Raw genomic sequence first — 24,620 nt, forward strand, 5'->3', positions numbered from 1 at the left:
GGTTGTTGGTGCATTGGGGGCTTCTTGGGGGTAGGGGTTCATTCTCTTGGTTGTTGCTGCTTTGGGGGGTTCTTGGGGGTTCATTCTCTTGGTTGTTGGTGCATTGGGGGTTTCTTGGGGGTAGGGGTTCATTCTCTTGGTTGTTGGTGCTTTGGGGGGTTCTTGGGGGTAGGGGTTCATTCTCTTGGTTGTTGGTGCATTGGGGGGGTTCTTGGGGGTGTGGGTTCATTCTCTTGATTGTTGGTGCATTGAGAGTTTCTTGGGGTGGGGGTTCATTCTCTTGGTTGTTGGTGTATTGGGGGGTTCTTGTGGGTGGGGGTTCATTCTCTTGGTTGTTGGTGCATTGGGGGGGTTCTTGTGGGTGGGGGTTCATTCTCTTGGTTGTTGGTGCATTGGGGGGATTAGAGCCATAGAGAATAGCGTGCCATTAGGTACACAGTCATAGGACCATAGAGAATAGGGTGCCATTAGGTACACAGCCATAGGACCATAGAGAATAGGGTGCCATTAGGTACACAGGCATAGGACCATAGAGAATAGGGTGCCATAGGACCATAGAGAATAGGGTGGCATAGAGAATAGGGTACCACAGGACCATAGAGAATAGGGTGCCATAGAGAATAGGGTACCACAGGACCATAGAGAATAGAGTGCCATAGAGCCATAGAGAATCGTGTGCCATAGGACCATAGAGAATAGGGTGCCATTAGGTACACAGCCATAGAGCCATAGAGAATAGGGTGCCATTAGGTACACAGCCATAGGAATGACCAGAATCAGAATCTCCTGGTGACTGGATGCTGGACTCTCTTGGGCCTCGTCTTCTCTCCAGGTTTCATGTTCACGTAGTCACTCTGAACAGACACTTCCTTCTTCAGCTTCCTCTGAGGAAAAATAAACACATCAACATCAATACAACACAACGAGATGAATCAAAACGGAACACAACATATACCCCTCCCGTAAACTCCATTTACACAATGGAGACCAGAGAGTCCAGCTTCATGGTGCCTGAAGGATATTATATGAGCTGGGGGCATAACAAATAAAAGCATTTTCTTATCGTACCCTGGACTGCCAGGACTCCCAGGACTGCCAGGACTCCCTGGACTGCCAGGACTCCCTGGACTGCCTGGACTCCCTGGACTGCCTGGACTCCCTGGACTGCCTGGACTCCCTGGACTGTCTGGACTCCCTGGACTGCCTGGACTGTCTGGACTCCCAGGACTGCCAGGACTCCCTGGACTGCCAGGACTCCCTGGACTCCCTGGACTGCCAGGACTGTCTGGACGGTCTGGACTGTCTGGACTGCCAGGACTGTCTGGACTGCCAGGACTCCCTGGACTGTCTGGACTCCCAGGACTGTCTGGACTCCCAGGACTGTCTGGACTCCCTGAACTCCCAGGACTGTCTGGATTCCCTGGACTCCCAGGACTGTCTGGACTCCCAGGACTGTCTGGACTGCCAGGACTGTCTGGACTGCCAGGACTCCCTGGACTCCCTGGACTGTCTCGACTGTCTCGACTCCCAGGACTGTCTGGACTGTCTGGACTCCCAGGACTCCCAGGACTGTCTGGACTGTCTGGACTCCCAGGACTCGGAGTGGACTTTCTTGGCTATAATAATAAACGGAGTGACCAGACTCTCAGGGTTAGGGTCAGGGTCAATAACATGAAATGAAAACTGACCCAGAGGACGATGGCGATGATCGTGATGATGATGCTGTAGAGAAGAAACCCACATCCCACCAATAATGGACACAGGGGGAGGGGTTTAGAAACCTCTGCACAATTCTGGTTGGCCAGAGGATCTTGATGTTGATTCGCCAGTGGATCTCGGTGTGTCAAGCACTGCTTCTCTGTGAACCAATCAGAACGCAGTAGAAACCAGAAATAAGAAGCTATAATTCATCCACTTCACGAGCCGAGCCACAACCAGGCTTCACCTGGGATGTTGTGTACCTTGACCACGTCACTTTAATTTTCAAACTGTTTTGTGCTGTATCATACCAACTCCCTGTCATTCGTTGCCAATGACGACGATCAGGGTATCAAGAAAACGAAACAGATCTGGGACCAGGCTAGTTAATTTGTTCAGTACGACTGTTTCTGTAGACGGCCCCTTACCTTCAATCAGTAGAGTCTGAACAGAGTCCTCTTGATAAGGCAGAGGAGACCTCATCCTTTCCGCTATGCAGGTGTACAGGCCTGTGCTGTTGACCGTGAACACATAGCGGTTGATCAAGTTCTGGTTCCGATTTTGGTCAACTAGATAGAACTGGGCCCAGGTGTCGGTTCGGTTGGTTCTGGTGTGGATCTGGTTCCTCTCAAGCACTGTGGTGTGAACGAGGGACTGGTTCAACGACAGGTGGAAGCTCAGATCCTCTCCTGTCGTGTTGGGGCAGGAGATGGACACTCTGCTGTGGAGAGACACACGCTGGATGTACAGTGGTCTGTCTGTATGGGGAAACAGGAGGGTGGGTTAAGTATGCCAGGACGAGACCGGACGGCCAATAGGGTAGATTAAATGATGTAAATTTGGCAAATGTATAAATACATCTAAAAAACTGAAATATTACATTTACATATGTATTCAGACCCTTTACTCAGTACCTTTAAGGAAGGTGGGCGGACTAAGGAAGGTGGGTACCAGTTAGAAAAGTACGACTCTACAAGCTTGGCACACCTGTATTTGGGGTGTTTCTCCCATTCTTCTCTGCAGATCCTCTCAAGCTCTGTCAGGTTGGTTAGTTAGGTTCTGTCTGTCTAACCAGGTTCTGTCTAACACACTGACCTGTACAGCTCTCTGGGTGAGGTTCTGTCTAACACACTGACATGTACAGCTCTCTGGGTGAGGTTATGTCTAACCACACTGACATGTACAGCTCTCTGGGTGAGGTCCTGTCTAACCACACTGATATGTACAGCTCTCTGGGTGAGGTTCTGTCTAACACACTGCCATGTACAGCTCTCTGGGTGAGGTTCTGTCTAACTACACTGATATGTACAGCTCTCTGGGTGAAGTTCTGTCTGTCTAACACACTGACATGTACAGCTCTCTGGGTGAGGTTCTGTCTAACACACTGACATGTACAGCTCTCTGTGTGAGGTTCTGTCTAACACACTGACATGTACAGCTCTCTGGGTGAAGTTCTGTCTGTCTAACACACTGACATGTACAGCTCTCTGGGTGAGGTTCTGTCTAACACACTGACATGTACAGCTCTCTGTGTGAGGTTCTGTCTAACACACTGACCTGTACAGCTCTCTGGGTGAGGTTCTGTCTGTCTAACACACTGACATGTACAGCTCTCTGGGTGAGGTTCTGTCTAACACACTGACATGTACAGCTCTCTGTGTGAGGTTCTGTCTAACACACTGACATGTACAGCTCTCTGGGTGAAGTTCTGTCTGTCTAACACACTGACATGTACAGCTCTCTGGGTGAGGTTCTGTCTGTCTAACACACTGACATGTACAGCTCTCTGGGTGAGGTTCTGTCTAACACACTGACATGTACAGCTCTCTGGGTGAGGTTTCTGTCTAACACACTGACATGTACAGCTCTCTGGGTGAGGTTTCTGTCTAACACACTGACATGTACAGCTCTCTGGGTGAGGTTCTGTCTGTCTAACACACTGACATGTACAGCTCTCTGGGTGAGGTTCTGTCTGTCTAACACACTGACATGTACAGCTCTCTGGGTGAGGTTCTGTCTAACACACTGACATGTACAGCTCTCTGGGTGAGGTTCTGTCTGTCTAACACACTGACATGTACAGCTCTCTGGGTGAGGTTCTGTCTGTCTAACACACTGACATGTACAGCTCTCTGGGTGAGGTTCTGTCTGTCTAACACACTGACATGTACAGCTCTCTGGGTGAGGTTCTGTCTGTCTAACACACTGACATGTACAGCTCTCTGGGTGAGGTTCTGTCTGTCTAACACACTGACATGTACAGCTCTCTGGGTGAGGTTCTGTCTAACACACTGACATGTACAGCTCTCTGGGTGAGGTTCTGTCTGTCTAACACACTGACATGTACAGCTCCCTGGATGAGGTTCTGTCTGTCTAACACACTGACATGTACAGCTCTCTGGGTGAGGTTCTGTCTAACACACTGACATGTACAGCTCTCTGGGTGAGGTTCTGTCTGTCTAACACACTGACATGTACAGCTCTCTGGGTGAGGTTCTGTCTGTCTAACACACTGACATGTACAGCTCTCTGGGTGAGGTTCTGTCTGTCTAACACACTGACATGTACAGCTCTCTGGGTGAGGTTCTGTCTGTCTAACACACTGACATGTACAGCTCTCTGGGTGAGGTTCTGTCTGTCAAACACACTGACATGTACAGCTCTCTGGGTGAGGTTCTGTCTGTCTAACACACTGACATGTACAGCTCTCTGGGTGAGGTTCTGTCTAACACACTGACATGTACAGCTCTCTGGGTGAGGTTCTGTCTGTCTAACACACTGACATGTACAGCTCTCTGGGTGAGGTTCTGTCTGTCTAACACACTGACATGTACAGCTCTCTGGGTGAGGTTCTCTCTGTCTAACACACTGACATGTACAGCTCTCTGGGTGAGGTTCTGTCTGTCTAACACACTGACATGTACAGCTCTCTGGGTGAGGTTCTGTCTGTCTAACACACTGACATGTACAGCTCTCTGGGTGAGGTTCTGTCTGTCTAACACACTGACATGTACAGCTCTCTGGGTGAGGTTCTGTCTGTCTAACACACTGACATGTACAGCTCTCTGGGTGAGGTTCTGTCTGTCTAACACACTGACATGTACAGCTCTCTGGGTGAGGTTCTGTCTGTCTAACACACTGACATGTACAGCTCTCTGGGTGAGGTTCTGTCTGTCAAACACACTGACATGTACAGCTCTCTGGGTGAGGTTCTGTCTGTCTAACACACTGACATGTACAGCTCTCTGGGTGAGGTTCTGTCTAACACACTGACATGTACAGCTCTCTGGGTGAGGTTCTGTCTGTCTAACACACTGACATGTACAGCTCTCTGGGTGAGGTTCTGTCTGTCTAACACACTGACATGTACAGCTCCTCATGGCAGCTGGAGGCGGACCACAACGTGTTTTCTCTGGACAATTGGGCATCATATCCATGTAAGTAATCCATACCTAGCACTCCAGTAAATCGTGACAAACTCACTTACAAAACTGACTGACTTTATGACCAAAATTATTCTATTTACACTTTGTACTAAATTTTGACACAAGAATCAATGTTTTTTGACTCATATCGATGACCAACTTCTATGGTTTTAAACGGTCTAAGGGGCAGTTGACCTTTAAAGGGTTACGTCTGTAGTCGCTACATCCACTGTTGACGTCACAAAAGTAAATGTAAACAAACACTGCAGTATATAGCCTCGAAACATAGTTCAAACTACAATTGAGATATTATGGGATGGTCAGTCCTTGCATCAATTGCGCGGTCTTTGAATTTCAGAGTGCTACATTTCTCCAGCCCCGTTACACAGCTTTTAAACAGGAAACGCTTTTAAACAGGAAACGCTTTGTTATTGTCTCAACCTCGGACTGAGGCTTTAAATAGGAATTTGAAAGCGCAGGGGTTTGGGGTGGGTTTGATGTGGATCCGTGTTAGCGCAGGGGTTTGGGGTGGGTTTGATGTGGATCTGTGTTAGCATAGGGGTTTGGGGTGGGTTTGATGTGGATCCGTGTTGGCATAGGGGTTTGGGGTGGGTTTGATGTGGATCCGTGTTAGCATAGGGGTTTGGGGTGGGTTTGATGTGGATCCGTGTTAGCATAGGGGTTTGGGGTGGGTTTGATGTGGATCCGTGTTAGCGCAGGGGCTTGTGGTGTGAATCCGTGTTAGCGCAGGGGCTTGTGGTGGGTTTGATGTGGATCCGTGTTAGCGCAGGGGCGTGGGGTGGGTTTGATGTGGATCCGTGTTAGCGCAGGGGCTTGTGGTGGGTTTGATGTGGATCCGTGTTAGCGCAGGGGCTTGGGGTGGGTTTGATGTGGATCCGTGTTAGCATAGGGGCTTGGGGTGGGTTTGATGTGGATCCGTGTTAGCATAGGGGCTTGGGGTGGGTTTGATGTGGATTCGTATCAGCATAGGGGCTTGTGGTGGGTTTGGGTTTGATGTGGATTCTTGTCAGCATGGGGGCTTGGTGATGTGGATCGGTGTCAGCATGGGGGCTTGTGGTGGGTATGGGTTTGATGTGGATTCTTGTCAGCATGGGGGCTTGGTGATGTGGATTCGTATCAGCATAGGGGCTTGTGGTGGGTTTGGGTTTGATGTGGATTCTTGTCAGCATGGGGGCTGACTTTATTTTACTAGGCAAGTCAGTTAAGAACAAATTCTTATTTTCAATGACGGCCTAGGAACAGTGGGTTAACTGCCTGTTCAGTGGCAGAACGACAGATTTTGTACCTTGTCAGCTCGGGGGTTTGAACTTGCAACCTTCCGGTTACTAGTCCAACGCTCTAACCACTAGGCTACGCTGCCGCCCCAAGCATGGGGGCTTGGTGATGTGGATCGGTGTCAGCATGGGGGCTTGGTGATGTGGATCGGTGTCAGCATGGGGGCTTGGTGATGTGGATCGGTGTCAGCATGGGGGCTTGGTGATGTGGATCGGTGTCAGCATGGGGGATTTTGGGGCTTGGTGATGTGGATTCATGTCGGCATGGGGGCTTGGTGATGTGGATCGGTGTCGCCATGGAGGCTTGGTGATGTGAATCGGTGTCAGCATGGGGGCTTTGGGGGCTTGGTGATGTGGATCGGTGTCAGCATGGGGGCTTTGGGGGCTTGGTGATGTGGATCGGTGTCAGCATGGGGGCTTTGGGGGCTTGGTGATGTGGATCGGTGTCAGCATGGGGGCTTTGGGGGCTTGGTGATGTGGATCGGTGTCAGCATGGGGGCTTTGGGGGCTTGGTGATGTGGATCGGTGTCAGCATGGGGGCTTGGTGATGTGGATCGGTGTCAGCATATAGGCCCAACTTGCTATATCTCAGCCAATTAAAAACATGTATTCTGGTGCTCCTAGATTTGGTGTTGTTCTCCAGACTTTTTGTTGTTGTTGGAAACACCGGGGTCCTACCCGATGAAAAATGTTATTTCAGAGCCCTGCCCGTTGGCCCAAATACGGATAAGATGTTGGTTTCCCAAGCAGGAAGTCCGGGGTTCAAATCCCACCAGTGGAATCACTCATGTCGGTGGAGGAGTGATGCCAGTAATCAGGACAGCCTGTAGAGGTGTCGGGGATGGAGTTGCCCCCTAGAAGCTGATCCCGGATCAGTTTTGCATTTCTTCCTACAAAGACATTTTTACGAATTGGAGGGGGAGGTAAACTGATCTCTGATCTGTACGTAGGGGAAACTTCACCTCAGATGATCTGTAGAGGAGGATATATAGAGGAGCATACCAGACATGAACACTTTCTTAACCCGTCTCCTCCCTCCTTTCATCTACCCTGATTTTCACGTGGATTTAACATGTGACATCAATTAGGGATCATAGCCTTCACGTGGACTTAACATGTGACATCAATTAGGGATCATAGCCTTCACGTGGACTTAACATGTGACATCAATTAGGGATCATAGCCTTCACGTGGACTTAACATGTGACATCAATTAGGGATCATAGCCTTCACGTGGACTGAGACTGACCAGCTGTGTCACGGAAAGATCAGGTGTTCTTAATGTTTTGTCCACTCAGTTACTACCGTAGCGTACTAGCTTGTGACATATAAGACACGCTGGAGTAGCAGAGTGCAGCGGTTGTTTACGCCTCACATCACACAGCCCTGTTTGCTCAGTCAGGAAGTGGTTTATAAAATGGATCTCTGAACCCATCTGGTTTGTATATGAAGATACAATTAACCCATCTGTGACAGCAGATAGAATATAGAATATAAATAAAAAAGTATAGGAGTAAACTACAGTATATCCATTCACTACAGCCCCATAACATTCACTACAGCCGCACAACACTCACTACAGCCGCACACCACTCACTACAGCCGCACAACACTCACTACAGCCGCACACCATTCACTACAGCCGCACAACACTCACTACAGCCGCACAACACTCACTACAGCCGCACACCATTCACTACAGCCGCACAACACTCACTACAGCCGCACAACACTCACTACAGCCGCACACCATTCACTACAGCCGCACACCATTCACTACAGCCGCACAACACTCACTACAGCCGCACACCATTCACTATAGCCGCACAACATTCACTACAGCCGCACAACATTCACTACAGCCCCACAACATTCACTACAGCCCCACAACATTCACTACAGCCCCATAACATTCACTACAGCCCCAAAACATTCACTACAGCCCCATAACATTCACTACAGCCCCAAAACATTCACTACAGCCCCACAACATTCACTACAGCCCCACAACATTCACTACAGCCGCACAACATTCACTACAGCCGCACAACATTCACTACAGCCGCACAACATTCACTACAGCCGCACAACATTCACTACAGCCCCACAACATTCACTAAAGCCGCACAACTTTCACTACAGCCCCACAACATTCACTACAGCCCCACAACATTCACTACAGCCCCACAACATTCACTACAGCCCCACAACATTCACTACAGCCCCACAACATTCACTACAGCCGCACAACATTCACTACAGCCGCACAACATTCACTACAGCCGCACAACATTCACTACAGCCGCACAACATTCACTACAGCCGCACAACATTCACTACAGCCGCACAACATTCACTACAGTCGCACTACATTCACTACAGCCGCACAACATTCACTACAGCCGCACAACATTCACTACAGTCGCACTACATTCACTACAGCCGCACAACATTCACTACAGCCGCACAACTTTCACTACAGCCCCACAACATTCACTACAGCCCCACAACATTCACTACAGCCCCACAACATTCACTACAGCCCCACAACATTCACTACAGCCCCACAACATTCACTACAGCCGCACAACATTCACTACAGCCCCACAACATTCACTACAGCCGCACAACATTCACTACAGCCTCATAACATTCACTACAGCCATACAACATTCACTACAGCCCCACAACATTCACTACAGCCGCACAACATTCACTACAGCCGCACAACATTCACTACAGCCCCATAACATTCACTACAGCCGCACAGCATTCACTACAGCCCCACAACATTCACTACAGCCCCACAACATTCACTACAGCCGCACAACATTCACTACAGCCGCACAACATTCACTACAGCCGCACAACATTCACTACAGCCCCATAACATTCACTACAGCCGCACAGCATTCACTACAGCCCCACAACATTCACTACAGCCCTACAACATTCACTACATTCCCACAACATTCACTACAGCCACACATGTTGCTTTGTACAAAATGTTGTTCCTAAATCACTGTCACGAGATCCGTTAAAAAACTTTTCTTCGTCTCATTTATCATCTCAGAATGTTCTTGTTTTAAAAAAAATGAATGACAACTCAAGTAACAGAATATAAGGTATTTTAGTTTCCATGAAAGACAGGTCATAATGCAGTCGACGTGACAACTAAATTACACACCATGGAAAAAAACAAGCTTCATTCTCTAGAAATGAGTGAATAAATGACTGTAAAATATGAAAATGATATCATTTCTCGATCTCACCTTTGCAGTTGGGAAGTTGTTCCGTAAGTACATGATCTGAAAGGTATAACGACAGAAGGACCGCTGTCATCCATACGTTACATTCCATCATCTTCATCCCTGAAGTGACGGCAGAGCACAACGTTTCTCATTCCCCCTGACGTTAGGAAACAGTTTTACCTCAGAAACCCAGAGGGGGAGGGGGGGGGGCTTTGTAAAACCACAACACACCCACTCTCACTGAACGGCATTATGTACAACAATATGTGTTCACAGACTAGAATGGATCTGTGTCCCTAATGGCCTCCCAGTCCCTATCAAATCACATTTGTTCATATAAATAATGTATTTATATAGCCCTTCGTACATCAGCTGATATCTCAAAGTGCTGTACAGAAACCCAGCCTAAAACCCCCAAACAGCAAAGCAATGCTGGTGTAGAAGCACGGTGGCTAGGAAAAACTCCCTTAGAAAGGCCAAAACCTTAGCCTGGTTCCTCTCTAGGTTTCTTCCTAAGAGGGGTGGCCAGTCCTCTTCTGGACTCTTCCTAGTCTCTAATATAGTTCTTTAGAACAAGGACCCCGTAGAGCTCTAGTGCAACGTAGTACATCATTTTTTAATTTTTATTAAATTGTACCTTTATTTAACTCGGCAAGTCAGTTAAGAACAAATTCTTATTTTCAATGACGGCCTAGGAACAGTGGGTTCAGGGGTAGAATGACAGATTTGTACCTTGTCAGCGCGGGGGTTTGAACTTGCAACCTTCCGGTTACTAGTCCAACACTATAACCACTAGGCTACCCTGCCACCCCATATAGAGAATATGGTGGCAGTTTGAGACAACGTCTGTCAATGCATTCACAGACGTTGAGTTTACTGTGTTAACGAGCAGATTCAATCAATGTATCCATTAATTATTGACAAAGCCAGGCCCGAATACCGTGCATTCTCTTCCGTTAAAGATCAAATTGGAAATTTGAGAGTTTTTAAATTCCACTGGGTACAATTGAAGTCAGAAGTTTACATACAGCTTAGCCAAATACATTTAAACTCAGTTTTTCACAATTCCTGACATTTAATCCTAGTAAAAAAAATGCCCTGTCTTAGGTCAGTTAGGATCACCACTTTATTTTAAGAATGTGAAATGTCAAAATAATAGATTTCTTTCAGCTTTTATTTCTTTCATCAAATTTCCAGTGGGTCAGAAGTTAACATACAGTCAATTAGTAATTGGTAGCATTGCCTTTAAATTGTTTAAACTTGGGTCAAATGTTTCAGGTAGCCTTCAACAAGCTTCCCACAATAGGTTTGGTGAATTTTGGCCCATTCCTCCTGACAGAGCTGGTGTAACTGAGTCAGGTTTGTAGGCCGCCTTGCTCGCACACACTTTTTCAGTTCTGCCCACATATTTTCTATAAGATTGAGGTCAGGGCTTTGTGATGGCCACTCCACTCATTTTACTGTGGATACAGGTGTTTGGAAAGGATGAACTAGACTTGTGGAGGTCTACCATTTTTTTTCTGAGGTCTTCATTGATTTCTTTAGATTTTTCCTATGATGTCAAGCAAAAGAGTTTGAAGGTAGGCCTTGAAATACATCCATAGGTACACCTCCAATTGACTCAAATTATGTCAATTAGCCTATCAGAAGCTTCTAAAGCCATGACATCATTTTCTAGAATTTTCCAAGTTGTTTAAAGCCACTGTCAACTTAGTATATGTACACTTCTGACCCACTGGAATTGTGACACAGTGAAATTGTTGGAAAAAATTACTTGTGTCATGCGCAAAGTAGATGTCCTAACCGACTTGCCAAAACTATACTTTGTTTTTACAAGAAATTTGTGGAGTGGTTGAAAAACAAGTTTATGATTCCAACCTAAGTGTATATAAATTCCGACTTCAACTGTCTGTCAACTTTTTGAGTCTTCCATGCCTTGTCCTCAACACCCTTCTTCCTCCCTCTTCTCACTCACTCACTCACTCACTCGCTCACTCGCTCACTCACTCACTCACTCGCTCACTCACTCACTCACTCGCTCACTCCACCCTGGGGCAGCAGGGTAGCCTAGTGGTTAGAGCGTTGGATTAGTAACCGAAAGGTTGCAAGTTCGAATCCTCGAGCTGACAAATCTGTCGTTCTGCCCCTGAGCAGGCAGTTAACCCACTGTTCCTAGGCCGTCATTGAAAATAAGAATTTGTTCTTAACTGACTTGCCTGGTTAAATAAAGGTTAAAAAAATAAATAAATTTAATGACATCATGGCTGCTGTACTCTGAAGAGCTGTAAACATGTTTTTAAGTCTGTGCCTGCATCCCAAATACCACCCTATTCCATATAGTGTCCTACTTTTGTAAATGTCTCCCCTGCAAGGCAAACCCCTGCTCTCTGGGTCTGACTCGGAGGTGGGTTAGGAGAGAGTAGATACAGCGAACAGAGTGAAGAGGAAGTGAGAGGTTTAACCACAATGTGGTGGTGGTTCCACAGAACTACCAGGGGTGGTAATCATAGTCACACCAAAGCATAGACCTTATACAGCATTAAAGAAGGAAACCCGTGTCCTCTTTGCCCTCATTAGATATCTGTTATCTCTGACAGTGTGGTGTGAGCCTACAGGGAGGAGGTCAGAGACCTGGCAGTGTGGTGTGAGCCTATAGGGAGGAGGTCAGAGACCTGGCAGTGTGGTGTGAGCCTACAGGGAGGAGGTCAGAGACCTGGCAGTGTGGTGTGAGCCTATAGGGAGGAGGTCAGAGACCTGGCAGTGTGGTGTGAGCCTACAGGGAGGAGGTCAGAGACCTGGCAGTGTGGTGTGAGCCTATAGGGAGGAGGTCAGAGACCTGGCAGTGTGGTGTGAGCCTATAGGGAGGAGGTCAGAGACCTGGCAGTGTGGTGTGAGCCTATAGGGAGGAGGTCAGAGACCTGGCAGTGTGGTGTGAGCCTACAGGGAGGAGGTCAGAGACCTGGCAGTGTGGTGTGAGCCTACAGGGAGGAGGTCAGAGACCTGGCAGTGTGGTGTGAGCCTATAGGGAGGAGGTCAGAGACCTGGCAGTGTGGCGCCAGGACAACAACCTCTCCCTCAACGTCAGCAAAACAAAAGAGCCGATCATGGACCACAGGAAACGGAGGGACGAGCACGCCTCCATCCACATCACTAAGCTGTAGAGGAGCGTGTCGAGAGCTTCAAGTTCCTCGGTGCTAATCCTCTGCCATCATCTGGGTTAAGCCCCGCAATGTGGAAGGAGGGCACAAACTTGGAGATGTTGGCTAAAGCCTCGAGTTCCACCATGCCATTTCGCTGAATTTAGTTTTTTTTCAGTGGTTTGATTTCATCACTGTAGAAGGCCTACCTAGCTGTTCTGAATTTGTATTGTATTTAGTTCCTCAACTCTTTCGTTAGGACAGCGTTCTTCTGGTAATGCTGTAGTTACGGCTTTCATCCACTAGGGGGCATATGCTATCCAAAAGGCAGGAGGATATCTGTCATCATAAGGTCTTGGTTTGAACATTTATTTGGTAAGAAGGAAGAGCCAGTCACAGTTTAACACCTCTCCCCTGCAAGGCAAACCCCTGCTCTCTGGGTCTGACTCGGAGGTGGGTTAGGAGAGAGTAGATACAGCGAACAGAGTGAAGAGGAAGTGAGAGGTTTAACCACAATGTGGTGGTGGTTCCACAGAACTACCAGGGGTGGTAATCATAGTCACACCAAAGCATAGACCTTATACAGCATTAAAGAAGGAAACCCGTGTCCTCTTTGCCCTCATTTAGATATCTGTTATCTCTGGTAGTGTGGTAAGTAAGAAGAGGAGAATGTAATGTCACTGTTAGAACTGTGCCGTTGAGACTACAAAAGTGACATTCCATCGTTCCTCTAAATCAAAGGGTCAGATAAAGTAGCTGTAGTGATGTCATTTCAGCCCCTGGACATATTGTAACCAGTGGTCTCGACTCAGCCCCTGGACATACAATAACCAGGTCTCCACTCAGCCCCTGGACATATAGTAACCAGGTCTCCACTCAGCCCCTGGACATATAGTAACCAGGTCTCCACTCAGCCCCTGGACATACAGTAACCAGGTCTCCACTCAGCCCCTGGACATATAGTAACCAGGTCTCCACTCAGCCCCTGGACATATAGTAACCAGGTCTCCACTCAGCCCCTGGACATATAGTAACCAGGTCTCCACTCAGCCCCTGGACATATAGTAACCAGGTCTCCACTCAGCCCCTGGACATATAGTAACCAGGTCTCCACTCAGCCCCTGGACATACAATAACCAGGTCTCCACTCAGCCCCTGGACATACAATAACCAGGTCTCCACTCAGCCCCTGGACATATAGTAACCAGGTCTCCACTCAGCCCCTGGACATACAGTAACCAGGTCTCCACTCAGCCCCTGGACATACAGTAACCAGGTCTCCACTCAGCCCCTGGACATATAGTAACCAGGTCTCCACTCAGCCCCTGGACATACAGTAACCAGGTCTCCACTCAGCCCCTGGACATATAGTAACCAGTGGTCTCCACTCAGCCCCTGGACATATAGTAACCAGGTCTCCACTCAGCCCCTGGACATACAGTAACCAGTGGTCTCCACTCAGCCCCTGGACATACAATAACCAGTGGTCTCCACTCAGCCCCTGGACATATAGTAACCAGGTCTCCACTCAGCCCCTGGACATATAGTAACCAGGTCTCCACTCAGCCCCTGGACATATAGTAACCAGGTCTCCACTCAGCCCCTGGACATATAGTAACCAGGTCTCCACTCAGCCCCTGGACATATAGTAACCAGTGGTCTCCACTCAGCCCCTGGACATATAGTAACCAGGTCTCCACTCAGCCCCTGGACATACAGTAACCAGGTCTCCACTCAGCCCCTGGACATATAGTAACCAGGTCTCCACTCAGCCCCTGGACATACAGTAACCAGGTCTCCACTCAGCCCCTGGACATATAGTAACCAGGTCTCCACTCAGCCCCTGGACATATAGTAACCAGGTCTCCACTCAGCCCCTGGACATACAGTAACCAGGTCTCCACTCAGCCCCTGGACATATAGTAACCAGGTCTCCACTCAGCCCCTGGACATACAGTAACCAGGTCTCCACTCAGCCCCTGGACATATAGTAACCAGGTCTCCACTCAGCCCCTGGACATATAGTAACCAGGTCTCCACTCAGCCCCTGGACATACAGTAACCAGTGGTCTCCACTCAGCCCCTGGACATATAGTAACCACTACAGTAACCACTTGCCAATTCAATAGGCATAGGCTACAGACTAAAATCTGTGTTTATGATTGTAACTCGACTTTACCATGGTTTGCTTAGATACAGGCAGGTAACCTATAGCCCCTGAAAGGCCTACATCTCATCTTAGAGAGACTACAGTAGCCTAGACAAGATGTAGGCAAGATGTCAACTGAAAGGCCTACATCTCGTCTTAGATAAGACTACAGTAGCCTAGACAGGATGTAGGCAAGATGTCAACTGAACGATTTAGCAGCTGGTTTAGTTCAAATTAAGACTAATTTCGAGGAAAGAAGTTCCTGTTCCCCAATAACCTGCTGGAATAAGTTACTGAGGATGGGGTCATAACATCACATCCTAGATGGCGTAGCAGTCAGCCGTCTTAGTCTTTGTCATCTGCCCCCACAGCAGACCGCCGGCCAAGATGTAGCTGCCCCCCCCCCCCCCCCCCTGCTGACCGCCGGCCAAGATGTAGCTGCCCCCCCCCCTGCTGACCGCCGGCCAAGATGTAGCTGGCCCCCCCTGCAGACCGCCGGCCAAGATGTAGCTGGCCCCCCCTGCAGACCGCCGGCCAAGATGTAGCTGCCCCCCCCTGCAGACCGCCAGCCAAGATGTAGCTGGCCCCCCCTGCAGACCGCTGGCCAAGATGTAGCTGGCCCCCTGCAGACCGCCGGCCAAGATGTAGCTGGCCCCCCCTGCAGACCGCCGACCAAGTTGACCGAAACAACCCAACCCAACCCTGAAACCACCCATGGATCAGCCAAAAGGCCTGGTTCCACCCTCTTCAAAAATCTCACCGGACTGAAACATACAGTTGAAGTCGGAAGTTTACATACACCTAGGTTGGAATCATTAAAATTTGTTTTTCAACCACTCCACAAATGTCTTGTTAACAAACTATAGTTTTGGCAAGTCAGTTAGGACATCTACTTTGTGCATGACACAAGTCATTTTTCCAACAATTGTTTACAGATAGATTATTTCACTTATAATTCACTACATCACAATTCCAGTGGGTCAGAAGTTTACATACACTAAGTTGACTGTGCCTTTAAACAGCTTGGAAAATTCCAGAAAATGATGTCATGGCTTTAGAAGCTTCTGATAGGCTAATTGACATCATTTGAGTCAATTGGAAGTGTACCTGTGGATGTATTTCAAGGCCTACCTTCAAACTCAGTGCCTCTTTGCTTGACATCATGGGAAAATCAAAAGAAATCAGCCAAGAACTTTTGCAGACCTCCACAAGTCTGGTTCATCCTTGGGAACAATTTCCAAACGCCTGAAGGTACCACGTTCATCTGTACAAACAATAGTACGCAAGTATAAACACCATGGGACCACGCAGCCGTCATACTGCTCAGGAAGGAGACGTGCTGTCTCCTAGAGATGAACGTACTTTGGTGCGAAAAGTGCAAATCAATCCCAGAACAGCAGCAAACGACCTTGTGAAGATGCTGGAGGAAACAGGCACAAAAGTATCTATATCCACAGTAAAACGTGTCCTATATTGACATAACCTGAAATGTCGCTCAGCAAGGAAGAAGCCACTGCTCCAAAACCGCTTTTAAAAAGCCAGTCTACAGTTTGCAACTGCACATGGGGACAAATATCGTACTTTTTGGAGAAATATCATCTGGTCTAATGGAACAAAAATAGAACTGTTTGGCCATAATGACCATCGTTATGTTTGGAGGAAAAAGTGGGAGGCTTGCAAGCCGAAGGACCGTGAAGCACGGGGGTGGCAGCAGCATGTTGTGGGGGTGCTTTGCTGCAGGAAGGACTGGTGCACTTCTCAAAATAGATGCCATCATGAGGTAGGAAAATTATGTGGATATATTGAAGCAACATCAAGACATCAGTCAGGAAGTTAAAGCTTGGTAGCAAATGGGTCTTCCAAATGGACAATGACCCCAAGCATGCTTCCAAAGTTGTGGCAAAATGGCTTAAAGACATCAAAGTCAAGGTATTGGAGTGGCCACCACAAAGCCCTGACCTCAATCCTATAGAACATTTGTGGGCAGAACTGAAAAAGTGCAAGCAAGGAGGCCTACAAACCTGACTCTGTTACACCAGCTCTGTCAGGATGAATGGGCCAAAATTCTCCCTACATATTGTGGGAAGCTTGTGGAAGGCTACCCAAAGCTTTTGACCCAAGTTAAACAATTTAAAGGCAATGCTACCAAATATTAATCGAGTATGTAAACTTGGGTTTACAATGATTGTGAAAAACTGAGTTTAAATGTATTTGGCTAAGGTGTATGTGTAACCGATGTGAAATGGCTAGCTAATTAGCGGTGGTGCGCGCTAATAGCGTTTCAATCGGTGACGTCACTCGCTTTCAGACCTTGAAGTAGTTGTTCCCCTTTGCTCTGCAAGGGCCGTGGCTTTTGTGGAGCGATGGGTAACGATGCTTCGTGGGTGACTGTTGTTGATGTGTGCAGAGGGTTTCTGGTTCGAGCCCGGGTTGGGGTGAGGAGAGGGACGGAAGCTTAACTGTTACATATGTAAACTTCAGACTTCAACTTTATCATGTCCATCAATGCAAGGTTCAGGCTCCTCACAACACCTACCCATTTCACCTCCAGAACTCAAACTGGTGAGTTCTGTTTGAACTTGACACCAGTGTTCTTCAACATAACCTCACCCTTGTTATTGTCAACTTCAACAGATTCAAACTCATCCTCTTATCTTTCTCAACCTCCTCTCTCTCTCTTTCACTCCAATCTTTCTCCGTTAACCAATTTCCTGACTCCTTAAAATATGACACTTTTCCAAGTCAAACACTCTTTTCAGGCTCCTTGAAAGCTAAACCCTGTATTCCCGCCACTTCAAACCAGAGACGCTATTTACCTGAAGGCCTTCATGCCTGTCTGCCTGCTTTATATAGCAAGCCATGGCCACGTGACTCACTCTCTCTATGAGCGATTCATTCCCAGAGACAAGTTGTACCTAATAAACTGTCCAGTGAGTGTATACGATTGCCTATCAAATAAATAGCGTTTGTTTTAGCTTGGTTTGGTTGATTGGTCAAGAATGATTGTAGGGTTGGTTGGTTGATTTGGTCGAGGCTGATTGCAGGGTTGGTTTCGGGCTGGACAGGAAACAGGAATTCGGGAACGCGCATCCCATGTAGGCGCACTCCCGGCTGATTTCCCCGGAATGGAGCAGCGAGCCAGTAACGGCGGTGAAAACCGTTCACTTCTGAACACCACAATATTGCATTGACACCAGGATTTGCGACACATTTAAGCCTACCAGTTTTTACGTTGGATTCCAGAGGAAAACGTTCTGGATTTGTGACAGTAAGTAACGTTATCCGTTTGCTTTCTCTCTCTCTCGTTAAAGTCACCTTTATTTTCAGCGCTGCATTTGCTAAATGATCTCAGATGTACATTGCATTGATTTACTGGAGGTTGTTCAGTTAAAATGATGTACAATGTTGAATGTTACACTATTAAACACATATGGGAAATTATGAATGCAATAATAAACATGGATTTATCGCTAGGCCGAAAATGCACTAGGAGACCTTGCTACCATGTTCATACATTTCAACGAAGGCAGCAGATTAGAATTGAAGGCATCTGCAGCTGGCAAAGACGTTTTCAGGCTAAATTGAATATGTAGTTTATGCCGCAGGATGGACAAGCACACAGAGAGAGAACGCCTTGGATGGTTCCTGGCCTGTGAACACTATTGCCGTAGAGAATAATGCCAAGTAAAGGTTTAGATTTAGTATCCTAGCCCTAATAGGGAACATGTTCCTAGTTTTTGTCTTTCGTGAATGTAAACAGTTAATTACACAGATGATCGAGGCGCGGCGAGGCATTGACATGGGCGTGTTCTCGTCCCAGTGTTAAATGTCTGTGGATTTGACATCCTGTCATTTCCAGATTCTCATCGCAGAAATGTTGGTTCATCTCGGACGCAATACCGAATAGGACACCTTTTTAATAAAATGTTATTCTCAACAAACTATTCATCTTTACAAAATGTATATTAGGCTGGTTTAGTGGTTAAAGAGAGCCGCTGGAGTGATGTTCCCTTGCCCCAGTCTGATGACAGGCCTGTCTGATGCTCAGCATGTGCCTAAAATCTAGGTATACGGTCAGATAAAATAAAAAAAATGTATAGACAAGCGTCCCCGGTAAATGATGACGTAGGGCCGGGTTGACTTTATCTCACGGTGTCACGCTGCCTCTACACTCAGGATGTCTAACTAGAGAATGAGCATCTAGTTTGATAATCCGCAATATTCCCAGACGAACACATGCTAGCTGTAATGTAATTCTGGAGCCAGACTCAAATCTGGTTGTTTTTATTGGCTGAACGGGTTAATGTCATAAACATATGTAGGTTGCATTCTACACCCTGATCTCTGCATCTGCTGAATCCACCTTTCACAGCAGGGCCAGAGAGCAGGGCCAGAGAGCAGGGCCAGAGAACAGCGCCAGAGAGCAGGGCCATAAAATGAACAACTACTGACACAGCTGTGCTGTATTGCGTTGGATACAGTGATGAATCTCTGCAGTGATTGCATGTGAACATTTGCTTATGTGTGTCCTGTTTCCTTTGTGTCAGGTAGGGTAGACAACTCTATCAGATAAGCCTACATAAATCTACACTCAGTGTACAAAACATTAAGAACACCTTCCTAATATTGAGTTGCACCCCTCCCTCCCCCCACTCCCAAATGGGAGGTTTGCCCTCAACAGCCTCAATTCGTCAGGGCATGGACTGTTGAAAGCATTCCACAGGGATGCTGGCCCATGTTGACTCCGATGCTTCCCACAGTTGTGTCAAGTTGGCTGGATGTCCTTAGGTTGGTGGAACATTCTTGATTCACACGGGAATTTGTTGAGTGTGGAAAACCCAGCAGCGTTGCAGTTCTTGACACAAACTGGCACCTGGCACCTACTACCATACCCCGTTCAAAGGTACTTACATTTTTTGTCTTGCCCATCCACCCTCTGAATGGCACACGTACACAATCCATATTTCAATTGTTTCAAGGGTTGAAAGTAATTTTTTAACATTAAAAACAGCATCCCGGAGTCTCCTCTTCACTGTTGACGTTGAGACTGGTGTTTTGCAGGGCACTATTTAATGAAGCTGCCAGTTGAGGATGTGTGAGGTGTCTGTTTCTCAAGAATAGATTAGAGTTACGAGTTTCAGAAGGAAGGTCTTTGTTTCTGGCCATTTTGAGCCTGTAATCGAACCCACAAATGCTGATGCTCCAGATACTTAACTAGTCTAAAGAAGGCCAGTTTTATTGCTTCTTTAATCAGAACAGTTTTCAGCTGTGCTAACAATTGCAAAAGGGTTTTCTAATGATCAATTAGCCTTTTACAATGATAAACTTTGATTGCTGATAATGGACCTCTGTACACCTGTACACCGTTTCCAGCTACGCTAGTCATGAACAATGTCTACACTGTCTTTCTGATCAATTTGATCTTATTTTAATGGACAAAAGCATATTTTTCTTTCAAAAACAGGGACATTTCTAAGTGACCCCGAACTTGTGAACAGTTGTGTATATTAGCACTTCTTGTTTTGTACTTCCTGCTTTGCTCCTACGGGGACACTTGCAATGGCTGCATCTTTGAATATAATGGGGATGCCTGTTCTATTCCTTCTATTTCTATGGCAGCACATGCAGTTGGGAGGAGATGAGAAAATGTGCCTTCAAAAAAGACTTTTGAGACGGAGGGGAAAAATCTAACAGGCATTTGTCATCGGTGAGGAATCTGAAGTCCTCCCATCCTCATCTGAAACAGCTGGTCTCTGTTGTGGAGGGGTCAGGGGAACCTATATACATCTAGCTGGTCTCTGTTGTGGAGGGGTCAGGGGAACCTATAGACATCTAGCTGGTCTCTGTTGTGGAGGGGTCAGGGGAACCTATAGACATCTAGCTGGTCTCTGTTGTGGAGGGGTCAGGGGAACCTATAGACATCTAGCTGGTATCTGTTGTGGAGGGGTCAGGGGAACCTATAGACATCTAGCTGGTCTCTGTTGTGGAGGGGTCAGGGAACCTATAGACATCTAGCTGGTCTCTGTTGTGGAGGGGTCAGGGGAACCTATAGACATCTAGCTGGTCTCTGTTTTGGAGGGGTCCTATAGACATCTAGCTGGTCTCTGTTGTGGAGGGTTCAGGGGAACCTATAGACATCTAGATGGTCTCTGTTGTGGAGGGGTCAGGGGAACCTATAGACATCTAGATGGTCTCTGTTGTGGAGGGGTCAGGGGACCTATAGACATCTAGCTGGTCTCTGTTGTGGAGGGGTCCTATAGACATCTAGCTGGTCTCTGTTGTGGAGGGAACCTATAGACATCTAGCTGGTCTCTGTTGTGGAGGGGTTAGGGGACCTATAGACATCTGGCTGGTCTCTGTTGTGGAGGGGTCCTATAGACATCTAGCTGGACTCTGTTGTGGAGGGGTCCTATAGACATCTAGCTGGACTCTGTTGAGGAGGGAACCTATAGACATCTAGCTGGTCTCTGTTGTGGAGGGGTCAGGGGACCTATAGACATCTAGCTGGTCTCTGTTGTGGAGGGGTCAGGGGACCTATAGACATCTAGCTGGTCTCTGTTGTGGAGGGGTCAGGGGACCTATAGACATCTAGCTGGTCTCTGTTGTGGAGGGGACCTATAGACATCTAGCTGGTCTCTGTTGTGGAGGGGACCTATAGACATCTAGCTGGTCTCTGTTGTGGAGGGGACCTATAGACATCTAGCTGGTCTCTGTTGTGGAGGGGACCTATAGACATCTAGCTGGTCTCTGTTGTGGAGGGGACCTATAGACATCTAGCTGGTCTCTGTTGTGGAGGGGACCTATAGACATCTAGCTGGTCTCTGTTGTGGAGGGGACCTATAGACATCTAGCTGGTCTCTGTTGTGGAGGGGACCTATAGACATCTAGCTGGTCTCTGTTGTGGAGGGGACCTATAGACATCTAGCTGGTCTCTGTTGTGGAGGGGACCTATAGACATCTAGCTGGTCTCTGTTGTGGAGGGGACCTATAGACATCTAGCTGGTCTCTGTTGTGGAGGGGACCTATAGACATCTAGCTGGTCTCTGTTGTGAAGGGGACCTATAGACATCTAGCTGGTCTCTACTGTGGAGGGGTCAGGGGAATCTATAGACATCTAGCTGGTCTCTGTTGTGGAGGGGTCAGGGGAACCTATATACATCTAGCTGGTCTCTGTTGTGGAGAGGTCAGGGGAACCTATAGACATCTAGCTGGTCTCTGTTGTGGAGGGGTCAGGGGAACCTATAGACATCTAGCTGGTCTCTGTTGTGGAGGGGTCAGGGGAACCTATATACATCTAGCTGGTATCTGTTGTGGAGGGGTCAGGGGAACCTATAGACATCTAGCTGGTCTCTGTTGTGGAGGGGTCAGGGAACCTATAGACATCTAGCTGGTCTCTGTTGTGGAGGGGTCCTATAGACATCTAGCTGGTCTCTGTTGTGGAGGGAACCATATAGACATCAAGCTGGTCTCTGTTGTGGAGAGGTCAGGGGACCTATAGACATCTAGCTGGTCTCTGTTGTGGAGGGGTCCTATAGACATCTAGCTGGTCTCTGTTGTGGAGGGGTCAGGGGAATCTATAGACATCTAGCTGGTCTCTGTTGTGGAGGGGTCAGGGGAACCTATAGACATCTAGCTGGTCTCTGTTGTGGAGGGGTCAGGGGACCTATAGACATCTAGCTGGTCTCTGTTGTGGAGGGGTCAGGGGACCTATAGACATCTAGCTGGTCTCTGTTGTGGAGGGGTCAGGGGACCTATAGACATTCTTGTTGTTGTTGATTTATTTCACCTTTAATTAACCAGGTAGGCCAGATCACCTTTATTTAACCAGGTAGGCCAGTTGAGAACAAGTTCTCATTTACAACTGCTACCTGGCCATGATAAAGCAAAGCAGTTCGACACAGACAACAACACAGAGTTACACATGGAGTAAAACAAACATACAGTCAATAATACATGAGAAGAAGTCTATATACGATGTGAGCAAATGAGGTGAGATAAGGGAGGTAAAGGAAATCAATAGGCCATGGTGGTGAAGTAAATACAATATAGCAATTAAACACTGGAATGGTAGATGTGACAGTAGATGAGTGTGCAAAGTAGAAATACTGGGGTGCAAAGGAGCAAAATAAATAAATAAATACAGTGGCGGGAGCGGTAGTTGTTTGGGCTAAATTATAGATGGGCTATGTACAGGTGCAGTGATCTGTGAGCTGCTCTGACAGCTGGTGCTTAAAGCTAGTGAGGGAGATAAGTGTTTCCAGTTTCAGAGATTTTGTAGTTCGTTCAAGTCATGGGCAGCAGAGTACTGTAAGGAAAGACGACCAAAGGAGGAGCAGGAGGATGCGTTTCTCTCTATATATTATAGAGAAACGGATCCTCCTGCTCCCGCTGGCTTTTCATACTGTACCCGCCTGATCCCGCTGGCTTTTCATACTGTACCCGCCTGATCCCGCTGGCTTTTCATACTGTACCTGCCTGCTGTACCCGCCTGCTCTCCCTGGCTTTCATACCGTACCCGCCTGCTCTCGCTGGCTTTTCATACCGTACCCGCCTGCTGTACCCGCCTGCTCTCGCTGGCTTTTCATACTGTACCCTCCTGCTCCCGCTGGCTTTTCATACTGTACCCGCCTGCTCTCGCTGGCTTTTCATACCGTACCCGCCTGCTCACGCTGGCTTTTCATACTGTACCCGCCTGCTGTACCCGCCTGCTCACGCTGGCTTTTCATACTGTACCCGCCTGCTGTACCCCGCCTGCTCACGCTGGCTTTTCATACTGTACCCGCCTGCTGTACCCGCCTGCTCACGCTGGGTTTTCATACTGTACCTGCCTGCTCTCGCTGGCTTTTCATACTGTACCTGCCTGCTGTACCCGCCTGCTCTCGCTGGCTTTCATACTGTACCCGCCTGCTCTCGCTGGCTTTTCATACCGTACCCGCCTGCTGTACCCGCCTGCTCTCGCTGGCTTTTCATACTGTACCCGCCTGCTCTCGCTGGCTTTCATACTGTACCCTCCTGCTCCCGCTGGCTTTTCATACTGTACCCGCCTGCTCTCGCTGGCTTTTCATACTGTACCCGCCTGCTGTACCCGCCTGCTCACGCTGGCTTTCATACTGTACCCGCCTGCTCTCGCTGGCTTTTCATACTGTACCCGCCTGTTCTCGCTGGCTTTTCATACTGTACCCGCCTGCTCACGCTGGCTTTTCATACCGTACCCGCCTGCTGTACCCGCCTGCTCACGCTGGCTTTTCATACTGTACCCGCCTGCTCTCGCTGGCTTTTCATACTGTACCCGCCTGCTCTCGCTGGCTTTTCATACTGTACCCGCCTGCTCACGCTGGCTTTTCATACCGTACCCGCCTGCTGTACCCCGCCTGCTCACGCTGGCTTTTCATACCGTACCTGCCTGTTCCCGCTTTCTCTTGAGCTACGTTGTGTATAATATAGCCTTAATAGGTGTGGGACCATTTGCAGGCAGATATGGCCGATCAATATTTATTTCCAGGTAATGAAGTAGGCCTAAACTATAGCTTAATCAATAATACTTTTTTCGGGTTGCACCACACCTCGCGTTAGTTGGATGCCATCCACTTCAGCCTTCTTCCACTCAACTTCAAAAGTAGCCCTTCTCTTCCTCTACTTTCTCAACTCTTCTCTCTCTCTCTCTC

At 47.8% G+C, this 24,620-nt stretch overlaps 2 protein-coding genes across 3 annotated transcripts in view; one reads left to right on the forward strand and one right to left on the reverse strand.

The window, feature by feature from the left end:
* Positions 1 to 556: 556 nt before the first annotated feature.
* On the reverse strand, positions 557 to 9,817 carry LOC109870777 (uncharacterized). The gene is made up of 4 exons (XM_031805947.1): positions 9,691 to 9,817; positions 2,127 to 2,456; positions 1,689 to 1,858; positions 557 to 884 (listed from the first exon to the last, which is right to left on the reverse strand). The coding sequence occupies exons 1-4, from the start codon at positions 9,785 to 9,787 to the stop codon at positions 777 to 779; spliced, it is 705 nt and encodes a 234-aa protein (XP_031661807.1). The 5' UTR covers positions 9,788 to 9,817; the 3' UTR covers positions 557 to 776.
* An 8,143-nt stretch (positions 9,818 to 17,960) lies between these two features.
* The window catches only part of LOC109870778 (ras-associated and pleckstrin homology domains-containing protein 1), a 172,601-nt gene continuing 165,941 nt past the window's right edge, over positions 17,961 to 24,620 (forward strand). For both annotated transcript variants that reach the window (XM_031805711.1, XM_031805712.1), the window contains exon 1: positions 17,961 to 18,223. The gene's annotated coding sequence lies outside the window, so the exon portion shown is untranslated. The remainder of the gene's footprint in view (positions 18,224 to 24,620) is intronic.

This window comes from Oncorhynchus kisutch, linkage group LG26 (genome assembly GCF_002021735.2).
Source record: "Oncorhynchus kisutch isolate 150728-3 linkage group LG26, Okis_V2, whole genome shotgun sequence".
Lineage (NCBI taxonomy): Eukaryota > Metazoa > Chordata > Actinopteri > Salmoniformes > Salmonidae > Oncorhynchus > Oncorhynchus kisutch.